The sequence below is a fragment of the Anabrus simplex genome, chromosome 2 (genome assembly GCF_040414725.1).
Source record: "Anabrus simplex isolate iqAnaSimp1 chromosome 2, ASM4041472v1, whole genome shotgun sequence".
Classification (NCBI taxonomy): domain Eukaryota; kingdom Metazoa; phylum Arthropoda; class Insecta; order Orthoptera; family Tettigoniidae; genus Anabrus; species Anabrus simplex.
In genome coordinates, this window is record NC_090266.1 from 869686661 (window position 1) to 869701970 (window position 15310).

The 15310-nt window shown below is 40.6% G+C and overlaps 1 protein-coding gene across 10 annotated transcripts in view; it reads right to left on the bottom strand.

The window, feature by feature from the left end:
• The window catches only part of LOC136864525 (CAP-Gly domain-containing linker protein 1), a 958550-nt gene that overhangs the window by 598308 nt on the left and 344932 nt on the right, over nt 1-15310 (bottom strand). For 2 of the 10 annotated variants that reach the window (XM_067141623.2, XM_067141620.2), the window contains exon 1: nt 3340-3516. The exons of the other annotated variants lie outside the window; for them this stretch is intronic. In XM_067141623.2, coding sequence (XP_066997724.2) covers nt 3340-3358 — 19 coding nt within the window. In that variant the 5' untranslated portion in view covers nt 3359-3516. Of the gene's footprint in view, nt 1-3339; nt 3517-15310 lie in introns of those variants that run through there. 10 annotated transcript variants of the gene reach the window in all.

Sequence of the window (15310 nt, forward strand, 5' to 3'; positions counted from 1 at the left end):
GCAGTACCTTAATTAAGGCCACGGTCACTTCCTTCCAATTCCTAACCCTTTCCTGACCCATCGTCGCCGTAAGACCTATCTGTGTCGGTGCGACGTAAAGAAACGTGTAAAAAAAAGAGAGAAAAGCCAGTCTTACAACGGGACAGCTCAGGCTCAGCTCGTTCAAGCTATGGCCAGAAGAAAGAGTTTTGGTAGTTATCGCAGAAATGGTTTTCTGTGGTTTCGGATTTGAAGCCCAGGTAATAACTACGTGGGCAAGTTTCAGAAGGCTATAGCTCCTTCCTTCCCGGCATTATCACTATGAATTACAAAACATTCACACCAGAAGAGATACAGTAACACAGGTTGTTAGTTGACTACGTGCTACCTGTCGTGTATCTGTAAGCTTGTATTCGGTTATAATGGGTTCGAGCTCCACTATTGGCAGTACTGAAGACGGTTTTTCGTGGATCTCCATTTGAAAAATGTTGTTTCTTTTATGTTGATTCTATTGCTGTAGGCTTTAAGACGCGCCGAAACGCGGAAATTTGTTCCGCACGAGTATTTTAACGTACTTGAAAGCGATGACACGGAGTGGTTGAATTTAACTCCCTCCAATGCCACCAACTTCAGCCGGGATCGAACCTGCTATCTCGGGGAAAGAATAACAACGATTAAATGACAGCGTCACTCGGCTCGGTGTTTTATAGCAGAGATATCTCACGGCTGTACCTTAAATAAGGCTATTACTGCTAGCTTTTCTCATCCTCACGCAGTAAACGTACTTGTGTTAGTGCACCGTTTAACAAGAAATTAAAAAAAAACCACTTCACAAGCATTAAGAAAACAGTCCAAGGATTTATAAAATCAAACAATAATAAAGAGCATAAGCCCGTACATACTTAAACTACCACATCTGAAATATTAATTGGTGAAAAATCGTGAATTTCCACCGATGTTGTGTAAACACTTCTGTGGTACAAAACCCCGCCAGTAATTAATGTAAGGGACTTAAAGGAGCTATCATTATGATTCGATGTGATGTAAAAATTATCGATAATGACTGACGGCTATGTTATACTTTTTCAAAGCGAATCTCAAGCAGATAAGTGGAACAATATTACGATATACTTTAAGTGCAACATCATTTTTTCTATGCCATTAATGTACAGAATGAATGTACAGATGTTGACAAAATGCAAGGCAATTGTTGCAATTGGTACACACACCAACATTTTTTTTTTTTTTTGCTAGGGGCTTTACGTCGCACCGACACAGATAGGTCTTATGGCGACGAACACCAACATTAATAATAATAATAATAATAATAATAATAATAATAATAATAATAATAATAATAATAATAATAATAATGTCCTTTGTTTGACTATATTAACAGACGTCAGGCTTTCGGAATTTCATCCCACAGGAGTTCTTTAACGTGACGGAAACAATGACAAATACCACCACCTTCAGCCGGGCTCGAACTAATTATACAGGGAACAAACCCGCGGCTAACTCACTGCGCCACTGAGGTCAGTCTACACCAACAAAATCACAAAGTATATCAGAACGCATTACATTTCCTCAATTCAATTCATATTTAATTCACTGGTAACTAGAACTCGCTAACCAGAATTGAGATGAACAGAGCAAGTGACCACATTAAAAACTACGTATGGTAGGTAACCTGCGGCTGAATAGCAGAACAAACTCGCAAAAACTCTGTCACCGCCTAAAAGATCCACATGTTTTTCCGTCACACACTACATAGGCCTAGGTACAAGACAAACAAGACTCATCAAAGACAACCAACCATTACTGTACATTTTATTTCGCTCTGCCGCTACCAGAACCGTATGCCACCACTGTATTCCCGGAAGGAAATATGCGCAAACATCAACACCACATGACCAATCGAGTCGAGCTGGGTCAACTTGTCAACAAATCATGTCAGAGGATTCGCAAGTTTGCTTATTTGCCTTCTCACCGAACTCGATAGCCGCAGTCGCTTAAGTGCGGCCAGTATCCAGTATTCGGGAGATAGTAGGTTCAAACCCCACTGTCGGCAGTCCTGAAAATGGTTTTAGGTGGTTTCCCATTTTCACACCATGCAAATGCTGGGGCTGTACCTTAATTAAGGCCACGGCCGCTTCCTTCCCACTCCTAGCCCTTCCCTGTCCCATCGTCGCCATAAGACTTATCTGTATCGGTGCGACGTAAAGCAAGTAGCAAAAAAATAAAATAAAAAAATTGCCTTCTCTTTTCACTCGCCCTTCGAGTACAGCTTTAATATAGATTAGGTCATGTCCAGGGTTGCATGTGTAGATGGCATGTATTTTGGCATTACGCCAATAGGTGAAAATTTAATCACCAAAAATCTAAATAACTAATCAATGAATTATTTTTTACTGATATACATTTACACATTTTGTAATAAAAAATAATGTATTGTCACCGAAGAAAGAGTAACCAGCACGGCACTAAAAGTCCAACTTTGAAGTTAAAAGCTATGATAACCAACAATTCCAGAAGTACATAAAAACTGTACATTCCAGTTCTATTTGCTTTTCCATAGTCACTAATTTGGAGACATTTATCACTTTAATATACGTAGCAATTAATGGCATATTTAATAGCATACATACATACATTATCATTATAGACTGTTATGCCTTTCAGCGTTCAGTCTGCAAGCCTCTGAGAATTTACTAAACGTCGCCACAATCCTCGATTTGCAACTAGTGTTGTGGCCTCATATACTTCTATACCTCTTATCTTTAAATCGTTAGAAACCGAGTCTAACCATCGTCGTCTTGGTCTACCTCTACTTCTCTTACCCTCCATAGCAGAGTCCATTATTCTCCTAGGTAACCTATCCTCCTCCATTCGCCTCACATGACCCCGCCACCGAAGCCGGTTCATGCGTACAGCTTCATCCATCGAGTTCATTCCTAAATTAGCCTTTATCTCCTCATTCCGAATACCCTCCTGCCATTGTTCCCATCTGTTTGTACCAGCAATCATTCTTGCTACTTTCATGTCTGTTACTTCTAACTTATGAATAAGATATCCTGAGTCCACCCAGCTTTCGCTCCCGTAAAGCAAAGTTGGTCTGAAAACAGACCGATGTAAAGATAGTTTCGTCTGGGAGCTGACTTCCTTCTTACAGAATACTGCTGATCGCAACTGCGAACTCACTGCATTAGCTTTACTACACCTTGATTCAATCTCACTTACTATATTACCATCATTATAAAAATAAAATAATAATGTAGTGGCCCACAATCTTATGATACACAAGGCTGACCCCGTCACACCGGGATGTAGACTGAAGAGTCAAGTACTTGCCACACACACCTGGACAGACGGCGGGCATAGCGTTCAGTGGAGGATCAGCTAGCACGAGTTACTTGTTGTTCCTGCAGCGGTCTTCACTCGACTGCTAACCGCACCAACACAACTCCTCACAGCTAGTCCTCACCAGTAACCTTGAATGCGGTTAAGGCCACTACGCTGGCTTACCAACTTGGGTAGTAGCTCACTCCACCCAGAGTTACACGGTTTTGGGTCACGCGGAAGATGTTTGAGCGAAAAAGGAGAAAATAAATACAATGTTGACTGCAATTAAACTCCCACAGTCAGTGGAAAACATACAAGTCATGAAGCAAACGCCTTGTATAGCAACCAGGAGGGACAAGTCACGTGATGCATGGGCACGGCATCGAACTACTTTCGGACGTAAATACAGATTCACAAGCTGGAGTTGCTGGGTGCGCAGATAAGGCATACCTGACGCACAATAACTATCACCACTCCCCACCGTTTTTGTTGTTGTTTACAATTTGCTTTACGTCGCACCCACACAGGTCTCATGGCGACGATGGGACAGGAAAGGGCTAAAAGTGTGAAGGAAGCTGTCGTGGCCTTAATTAAGGTACAGTCCAAGCATTTGTCTGATGTGAAAATGGAAACCCACGGAAAACCATATTCAGGGCTGCCGGCAGTGGGGTTCGAACCCACTATCTTCCGAATGCAAGCTCACACCTGCGCGACCCCTACACTCATTTCCCAGGCAATTAATGTATTGGAATTAGAGCCCTCCCGTTCAGTAACTTCCCGGATCGGGTTGGCTGAGCAGTTAGGGCCACACAACAACGAGCTCGCATTCGGAAAATGGTGGGTTCGAACCCTACTGTTGGCAGCCATGAAAATGGTTTTCCGTTGTTTCCGATTTTTTCACAACAGGATAATACTAGGACTGTACCTTAAGTAAGGACAAGGCCGCTGCTTTCCCAATCCTAGCATATTCCCACTCTTGCGCCGCCGGAAGCCTTTCATTTAGGCCTATTAGTGCAGCGTTTAATCACTGGCCAAAAATATAAAAAAGTAAAATAAAAATACACCAACTTAACATTAATTGAACACTTCAGAAAATGGCTTGAATCAGAAAGATTTTCATGCCGATTAGAATGGAGTTGATCACACTTTCATGTGACGTCTCTTTCTAGAGATATGGGCTTTCTTGCAAGATCTTGCTCAAAGCAGATTGCACTCTTTCGTGTCTATCAGTTTTAAATGGCTATCTGTAACCTAGTGAATACGACTTACAAGGGGGCATTGCCTACTCGTCACCACCGATTTCGCTTAAATTTATAGAACATGCATGGCTTGGCTAGAAATGAAAGTACCCGAAATGGGAACTCCAGATGGCCAAGCGTATAGAAAATAAAAATAAAAATGTTGACGCGGCTCTCGCACCGTATAAGCCACTTACGTTAGTGCGCATGCCGAGCAGTAGTTGGAGTAGCGGTAAAAGCTCGGAATAGTAATTCGATGGTCGTGGGTTCGACTCCCGGTGTGGAGAATTTTTATTTTGTTTTTCTGTTTTTGTTTTTTGTTTGTCTCTCAACTTTTATATTATTCATTTTCCAATTAAGCAAAGAGGTAAATAATTCATTTTATTAATGAATTAAATAATGAATTTATTTATTTATTTATTTATTTATACGCAAAAGGCATAGAAAAGGTAAAAAATTGCGATTTCATTGTCAGACTTTTCAACGAGGGATTGTAATTAAAGCGCGTACGAAAAGACTTTGTACAATATCTACAATTATGTGCTCATTAAAAAATTACGTCCTATATGCCTTTTGCTTTTAAATAAATAAATCAAACTCTTCACCGCTTTACTCAATTGGAAAATGAATAATGTAAAACTTGAGAAAACTCCACACCGGGAGTCGAACCCACGACCATCGAATTATTATTCCGAGCTCTTCACGCTACGCCAACTACTGCTCGGCGTGCGTGCTAACGTAAGTGGCTTATACGGTGCGAGAGCCGCGTCAACATTTTTCTTTTCCTTTTTATTTTCTATACGCTTGGCCATCTGGATTTCCCACTTTGGGTACTTTCATTTCTAGCCAAGCCCTGCATGTTCTACAAATTTGAGCGAAATCGGTGGTGACGACTAGAGAATGCCCCCTTCTTAGATGTAATCGTATAGTTACGACTCATGATATTATTTCCTGTGGATGAGGAGAACTGAATATGAGTACTGTTCGTAACGTAGGTTGTGATAACACAGTGACGACACTGGCTTCTCACACAAACGACCGCAAACACGTATGTTGAATCTTCAGCCCGAAGGCTGGTGAGACACTCCACAGCTTCAGCGTCAGCTGTCATAAATAGCCTCAATGAAGAGGTACAATAGAGAAATGAAGAGTGAGATAGTTTCCCATTACTTTCCTGCACTGTCATTGTGTCTCACCAGAAATGGATCTGGGCTAGTCACAAGCACACGGGATCCTACAGGATTTAAAAATGTAAAATCGTGTCCCTGTGGTTCAGATTTCATGTAAAAAACTGGAGGTCCCGTGCCTAACGATCACGAAATCAACAGTCCTCCCTGAAAGGTGGGTATAATGGCAGGATGACATTGTATTTGGCTTCCCACCAAGGCGACTGAGGCTTTAATCCCGTTCAATGCATGTAATATGTTTGAAATGGATTAGATTCCGACTGGAGGTCGATAGTTCCATAAACTGCAAGCTTACTCTTTTTTTAACTGTGTCATAGTATTCTAAAATGAAATAAAATGTCAATAAATTACCTGCGGAGTTCGAAATAAGAAACAGGCCTTATTGCTTACCAAACGAAATTTTTCAAGCCTGCATGAAGTCACAAATAAAAATGGCCAAGTCTTTGAAGTCGTCGGGAGGCCCATTAGCAAGTGTTGGTGTACATATACAAAAGTGCTGTTATGAACACACGCGCAGAATGTTTCCTTTCTTGTGAAATCGGCAATGCTTTTTTCTTGTAAACACTAATGTATATGTAACTAATAACTGTTATTTTATGACACTAAGTTTCCATAGAATGGTATTTATCTCCCCTCAAACCAGTCCTCGTTACAAAACTCTCAACAGAATAAAAATAAGTTGCTTACCACGAAGACTCCTGGAAATAAAATTTGGCATAATGTTTTCTATATGCAGACCCTGGGGTGGGTAGATTCATGGACGGCAAATGAACAAAATCAAATACCTGCATGAATCATAGGTAAAAAGTAGAATTTGAATGACGTATATTTTGTTTTCAGTTACTGTAAGTAACGGCACCTATTTTAACCTTCTTTCTCTCCTGTTACCCTTCAACTTGTGCAGTGTGGTCTGTTAGACAATAAAAATATAGGATACTATATTTAAATTATAGCCCCTTCACCTGTTTGTTCCTACACGATTATCTTGTCTACCCTCCCAACTTGCGAGTCTCTGTACAGCTCAGAATTGAAACAAATGTTGAAAAATATGTCAATACAGTACGTCGAAAAGTATTCGGTCAGTACTTCAGAGCTCACTGCTTGTGTCTCACATTTATCACGAGTAAAAGTAGGAATAGGGAGAGACAGCAAAATGGTACCACACTTTTATTTTGAAAATGTATATGTGCCTAGCGAGATGCTTAAGGGGATAGTGGAAAATGCAGGAAACGTCGGTGTACCAGATGGGGTAAGTTGTACAATTTGGTGAGTCATCTTTCGAATTAAAATGATGGACATCTTTCCACCTCTAGTGAATATTTCTGTGCCTTGGTTCTAAAAGGGCTAATGTCAAAAAACCTGTTTTTGAGCTATGAGCTTTTGAAGTTTTGCTTATAGTTTTCCATTTTTTTTTCAACAACCATATTTAAATAACTTTATACTTTCTTTGTGGAAGTCGCCTTGTTAAATGCTAATTTTTTCCATTGTATTATTTAAAATTTGCCAGGTCTCTAATCTTTATTGGTAATCTAACATTATTGGCAAGGGCTTATTTAATTAAACGTTAGCTGTTCGTTTAGTACTTAACAGGGACATTGGCCCTTTTAACATATCGCAAGCCAGGATAAAACGCGTTTATATCAGTTATACCTCAATTTCGATAAAAATGACATTGGCCCTTTTAGAACCAAGCCACAGATTTTAGCGGATGCCCTGATTCTTGGTAATGATATGGATGTAGTAATACTTCAAAGGAGAATAAAATTTACTTTGGAATAATATTGGAATTATTAGTTTCAACTTATGTACAGTATTCGCTAGGGCTTCTGATATGCGCCGCTACAATTTCTTAGTTCCATCTAAGTGGGTATATATATATTCTCAGAATTAATGGTAGGCTATTGGGACACCGACAATCCTCGTGGGGCATGAAATTCCTCTTCACGATCAGAAAATCAATGTTTGGTGTGGCATTACTGCACACAGAATGGCTCTATTTTATTTTATGATCCAGTTAACATGGATCGTTATGTGCAAAACATACTGTAGTCATTTTCTGAAATGCTGAATTTGGAAGAAAACCAGTATGCCTACCTCCTACAGGATAACGCCACTGTCCATACAATTAAGTAGGCCTAGTCAATGCATGCAATAGAACAGGTGTTCGATGAGCGAATAATTAGTTGTGGACTTTTCCACCCCCGCCCCCCCCCCCACCCTCATTCCCCGATTTAAGTGTCTGTGATTTCTATTTATTGAATTGAATTATTTCATCATCATCATCATCATCTGTTTACCCTCCAGGTTCGGTTTTTCCCTCGGACTTAGCGAGGGATCCCACCTCTACCGCCTCAAGGGCAGTGTCCTGTAGTTTCAGACTCTTGGTCTGGGGATACAACTGGGGAGTATGACCAGTACCTCGCCCAGGCGGCCTCACCTGCTATGCTGAACAGGGGCCTTGTGGAGGGATGGGAAGATTGGAAGGGATAGGCAAGGATGAGGGAAGGAAGCGGCCGTGGCCTTAAGTTAGGTACCATACCGGCATTCGCCTGGAGGAGAAGTGGGAAACCACGGAAAACCACTTCCAGGATGGCTGAGGTGGGAATCGAACCCACCTCTACTCAGTTGACCTCCCGAGGCTGAGTGGACCCCGTTCCAGCCCTCGTACCACTTTTCAAATTTCGTGGCAGAGCCGGGAAGCGAACCCGGGCCTCCGGGGGTGGCAGCTAATCACACTAACCACTACACCACAGAGGCGGACTGAATTATTTACTGGTTAAAATTTGTCACTGAGGCAAATGAGCCCCATTATTTAGCATCTATATTGAGAGCAATACACACAACAATCATCACGAACAAAATAAGGAGAAAATTAAACTAAAATCTAAAGTTTGAAATCTTACACATTATAAACATAAATACATCAAAACAATATACATTCCCTAAGTATCACACAAACACTCAAATTGGTTACATTTGTTGCAATAAGGAGCTGTGCTGATGATTAACAAGGAGTTAGTGCAATTATTTAAAATGCTACCAAAAGGAAGAATCAATTTAAAGAAGAATAAATTTACTTATAATAATAATATATTATATTATGTAGATTTATTATTATTATTATTATTATTATTATTATTATTATTATTATTATTATTTAAAAAAGCCTGTAACTGAGAATAGGCCAAAATAGTGTGTGTGTGTGTGTGTGTGTGTGTGTGTGTGTGTGTGTGTGTGTGTGTGTGTGTGTGTGTGTGTGTGTGTGTGTGTCCGCTAAGCGATCTCGATCTGAACATAAATCGTCGGCAAAATGTTACAAATGAGTATGTGATTTGTAAATTGTAGTCCATATTATATCAAAACCACATGACCACAATCAGCAGGAATATGCACTCTTTTCTATCAAGATGTAGATAAGGAGTGTTCCTTTCGACTTCATATTTAAAGCACGCTGTGGCACAAAGGAAAGGTTTGTGAAAATGTCTTGATTTTGTTTATACGATAAATATATACACAGCTTTTATTGATTATTAAGTGATATATTTTTAACGTTTTACTCGAAAGCAGAATGGAAATCAGTGGGACGTGGTCAAGGCTGTACAGCCACTGTTTATCAATGTTACGAGTCACTGGTTTCTGCGGTAAGTGTACTTTGTCTGAAAATGAAATCAGTAATAAAGTTAGCAGTGACGTAGTCACAAACGCCATTCTACAATCCCAATACAATTTAATATAATTTATAAATAAAAAAAAGCTTGTTTCGAAATGTAACTTCACTATTTCCTAGCGGTTTAATGTCGCACTAACACATCGAAGGTTTTCAGCGATGCAAGGTTGGGAAAATGATAGGATTGTGATGTTAGCGGCCGTGGCCTTAAGTAAAGTAGAGCCCCAGCATTTGCCTGGTGTGAAAATGGGGAAACCGCGAAAAACCATTTTTAAGGCCGCCAACGGTTGTGCGTATTTTAAAACCGATCAAGGAACTGTCTTTTTAGAATTCATACGTTTTCCTCCAAGCTGAGCTTGTTCAGTTACGGTTCCATTTTCACCAAGGTGGTCGTGGTTTGAATCCCGATTAGTACATGTGACATTTTCGAAGCAGAAAGTCACATCATTTTAGCTCGAATTACGCAAAACTGTAATCATAAACTACAAGCTTTCTGCGAGCAATGGTTCATTGTTGAATTAGGAAGTTGCGCAGTTCTGGGGTCTGTGGTTCAAATTTACAATGGCATCGACAGCGGCTATCCTGAGTCTGGCTTGTTTCTTCAGATCATCTTCATACAATTTTTTTTTTAATTTTTTTTTTTTTCTTTACGTCGCACCGACACAGATAGGTCGTACGAATTCTAGGGCAGCAACTTTTCTGAGTTTCTGGGGACTTCTCTTTCAGTCTTAGACCTACATATTAAACTATCACAGACCTGGCGATACGCTGATATACACACTACCATACGGGGCTGGGGATCAATGATGAACCGGGAGCAATAAACTAGTCGAATAACAATACATGTGGGGTTTTTGATACAAAAAATTACATCTCAGTGGTTCGGATCATGCGCGAAACTTGAGGTCCCGTGACTATGATCACTATACCAACAGTCGCGTAAAACAATACACACACTTTTTTCTTTAATTCATAAGCAATTTCCCTGTTTCGTCCCTTAAGAAATAATAACATTACATGTGTTCTACCAGACCACCTTGATTTGTTTAATATATAATATTTTTGTTCATATATACGTCATGTATCTCCAGTCTTTGACCGGGTCAGAGTTTTCTTTTTTTTTGCTATTGGCCGACACAGACAGGTCTTATGGCGACGATGGGACAGGAAAGGGCTAGGACTGGGAAGTAAGCTGCCGTGGCCTTAATTAAGGTACAGCCCCAGCATTTGCCTGGTGTGAAAATGGGAAACCACGGAAAACCATCTTCAGGGCTGCCGACAGTGGGGTTCGAACCCGCTATCTCCCGAATACTGGATACTGGCTGCATTTAAGCGACTGCAGCTATCGATCTCGGTAGGTCAGGGATGTAATGAATGAACCATATATATATAGGCTATTAGTGTCCGACTCGTTGGCTGAACGGTCAGCGTACTGGCCTTCGGTTCAGAGGGTCCCGGGTTCGATTCCCGGCCGGGTCGGGGATTTTAATCGTCTCTGATTAATTCTTCTAGCCCGGGGACTGGGTGTTTGTGTTTGTCCCAACACTTTCCTCTTCATATTAACACACTACACTACCAACCACCACAGAAACACGCAATAGTGATTACATCCCTTCATATAGGGTTGGCGTCAGGAAGGGCATCCGGCCGTAAAACAGGGCCAAATCCACATGTGCGACACAGTTCGCACCCGCGAAGAAGAAGATATATAGGCTATTAGTACAATGGAGTCTCCACTCCCAAAGTGATTGATGAATGACTGATAAATGCTATGAAATAATAATGGGGAGTGTTGCTGGAATGAAAGATGACAGGGAAAACCGGAGTACCCGGAGAAAAACCTGTCACGCCATCGCTTTGTCCACCACAAATCTCACATGGAGTGACCGGGATTTGAACCACGCTATCCAGCGGTGAGAGGCTGACGCGCTGCCGCCTGAGCCACGGAGGCTCCCATAAATATGTCATATATCTGGAAAATATATGTTCAAACTTCAAACACTGGAAGCGGACAAAATCACTGTATACTGAAAGGGCAACTATCTCTCCCCATGCTACGATGTGAATTTAACAGCCGTAAATGTTGATTTGTTTACGGGCTTTGTTCACCGAAATCACCAATCCCGTACACTTATTCTATGATAAACGTAAAAGACACAGACTACGCTATTATGAGTCTACTGTAGCATGTAGACGTAATTCCCACGGGATGTTAGGCGCCTTTAAACAACAAGCATCATCATCATCAACGTAATTCCCTAAGTTTTGGTTTGGGCAAGTGTCCTGTGGCTAAAGACAAGAAATACCTCCAATATTTTCTTGAAGTAAGAGGTTAACCCTACGGTAAAACCTCATTCAGCTTGACCACCGAAAAATTACTGGAGAACGAACCAGTCAATTCGGACTCCCAGGCCTTGACGTCTTGGCTCTCGTTCATCCTCTCTAAGGCATACTAACAGTTATTGCTCCATCATTCCACTGGCCGTGTCCTCTATTGCGTTTTATTGTTATGTGTCATTGCTCCTATACTGACCTCGGCTTCGTTTGCTGGAGAAAACATGGGAGGTAATATGTCATGTTTTTAGGGGAGAGGGGGTGCTCTTTTGATGTATAGTAAAGATTATCGTCACGTAACTTTGCGGTGTATTTCACTGAGTTTTGTGTCCGGATTCTTAGCTGAATGGCCGGAGTAGTCGTCTTCGGTTCGGTCCCAGCCGGGTCGGAGATTTTAACTTTAAATTATTATTTCCCCTGGCTCGGAGACTGGGTGTTTGTACTGTCACCAACATTCCTGCAACCCTCACACAACACTATCCTCCACTAAAAAAGCACGCAATTCCCATACACGGCAGATGCCGCCCGCCCTCGTTGGAGGGTCTGCCTTACAGGGGTTGTACCAGGCGAACCAAACATGTCCTCGGACATTCCAGGGACTAAAAGACATACGATAAATAAATAAAAAATAAATAAATAAATAAATAAATAAAAATAATACTGCGTTTTGTGCACCAAAACCAGATTAACTGGATTTGACGTCTAACAGGTAACTAAAACAAAACAGACAAGCTTGTAGTCTGTCAGAGCCACGGTCCTCCAGTTCTACGTAGAATCTGAACTACAGAGAGGTAATGTTTAAATTCAAAAATTCCGTAAGTATTGGGTTGGAATTGAAACGCGATGGCCCTGGTGAGAAGCCTGGCCCAATATCTCTCGGTTGTCATACTATGGCTACGGAGATCAATTAATTCCAACTTGTTGAAAGCTGTGTGTATCTCGCTGCCAAGCGTGTGACTTGCATTGTTCCCTAATATACTGTATATGTCAATTTTCATGACATACAAATGGAATTTTGAGATTATGTCTTCCAACCACCAGTCAGTTCTTGTGCGGTCAGTAGTTACCTGGGAAGATCAAACTAGAGGGATAGTTCACCCACCAGTCAAAAGAGGAAGTTCGTCGCCATAAGACCTGTGTCAGTGAGACGTAAAACAAATTGTAAAAAAATACAAAAAATGAGGAAGGTCAGATAGATTTGATAGTTGAATTTCAAATACAGTGACAAAAGTTTGCGCCAGCCAGGACTGCATGCCCTTTCATATTTATGGACACATGCTAGTAACAGAGTTGTTCTCCAATTACAACAGGCATTATGAATAAATAGAGTACTCTTTTCTCCCAGACACGGATAACCACCACCTGGGGAGAGAGTATTAATTGAATGAATGAATGAATGCTTTCAGCCTACAGCTACGGAACTCCAGCAGCTGAGGAGGGAACATTCCATCTGTTGGAACCGTAAATATCCGCATGCAGTTTAACAATGAATTACATTGATAATAATAATAATAATAATAATAATAATAATAATCAATATTCTAATTATCGCCGTTATCCCGTTCTTGCTTGTTCTATGTATAGCAGATGTATTTCGCCCTTTTATAATTACGCACTTCAATTATTATGAGACAAGTCCATTGCCAAGCTTCGCACCACTCATCACGATAGGAGGTTTAAAACCCACGGACGTCATGGACAGCACGGATAAACGCATTCGGAAGTAAATTCCAAATCTAGTCCCATCAACAGCTTTTTGATTGTATTGATACATTTGTTGATTTTATTATTGTTCTTCACCTATACATAAAAATAAAAGTAACTGCCTTTTAAAACCTAACAGCTTTGTCATATAATAATTTTCATACCGGGCGAGTTGGTCGTGTGGTTAGGGCCGCGCAGCTGTGAGCTTGCATCTGGGAGATAGTGCGTTCGAATCCCACTGTCGGCAGCCCTGAAGATGATTTACAGTGATTTCCCATTTTCACACCAGGCAAATGCTGGGGCTGAACCTTAATTAAGGCCACGGCCGCTTCCTTCCCATTCATAGGCCCTTCCTATCCCATCATCGCCATAAAACGTAAAGAAAATCGCAAACAAGTGAAAATAAAAATAACTTTCATATGACCTAATTCATATTAAGAAAAAATGAACGACATGACTTCGAAACAAATCTTCACATCACCATTTTAATGAACTTGTTTTGTTTGCTCCTTTATCTTCACACTTTCGAGGTTCAATTTAATCAACTTACAACCAGTTTCACCTAGAATAGTTGTTAAAATTCGGAAATACCACTTTTTATAATGTAAGAAAACTTTGAGAGGAGTATTATGTGTCACTGCCAACAATTACCTTGTACTTTTACTTAGAAAAATACGTAAGAGGGACAAACAACCTCAGTCAGTGCACCTGACCGTACATGAACTGGCCGGTAAATGCGCCGTATCTCTGGAGACGCTAAGAATGTGAAGCAACCTTAGCACCCTTAAGTGACTAATTCTGCATTGGAATTAGATTCGGCAAACGTTTACTAACACAGGCACAAACTTTCACCATTCCAGGTCAATATTCACAATTCACATACCTAGCTAAATGTGATAACAGCAAGCTCCGATTATGAAGACATAAGGTGCCAATGTTAAATTATGTTGCTGTCTGGGGCGCCGACTCCGAGAGTGCTAAGTGTGCTTGGGTGTTCAGCAATCACAAACAGGGGGAAGAAAGATAAAAAAGAAAATAGAAAGAAAGAAAGAAAGAAAGAAAGAAAGAAAGAAAGAAAGAAAGAAAGTGAATCTTAAATATTCGTCGTAGTTCTGCACTAGCAATTCCAAGGTATTTTTGTCCCGTGCATTACCACTGGTGAGACTGAGGAGCCCACTAAGACATTTTGGTTTATTTTATTCTCAATCACAAGTGAGGTATATGGATAATTTTATTAATTAGATCTGATTCATCCAAAACGTTATCAAGGTTAATTCATTCCAGAGGTAGTTAAGTTGCTAAAGATCGCTTTAATTATCTCCGTTTTTACAAGTAGGGTCTACATCAGAAAGTTCTTTTTTTTTTCGGAAACTAACCTGTGCAGTACCATGACGCAAGGAAAATTGAAGAACAACGCAATCATTCATGTCCATAATCAAAAAATAAAAAGTAAACTGAACCTTGAAACTCTGGCAAAAATTTTCATCAATGGATCGACTGTTCGTAGGAACACTCTCTTTATGAGTGAGAATTACAAATTCCACATTTAAAAAAAGTTTATTTACGTCGCACCAACGATGGGATAGGAAAGGGCTAGGAGTGGGGAGGAAGCGGCCGTGGCCTTAATTAAGATATAGCTCCAGCATTTGCCTGGTGTGAAAATGGGAAACAACGGAAAACCATCTTCAGGGCTGCCGACAGTGGGGTTCGAACCTGCTAACTCCCGAATGCATGCTCACAACTGTGCGCCCCAAAGCGCACGGCCAACTCGCTCCGTTATAAAGATTATAAATTTTGTATTAAAGGCTTCAGTTTCTCTTATTTTATTACTATACTAACAGTAAGCGGCAAAATCAAGG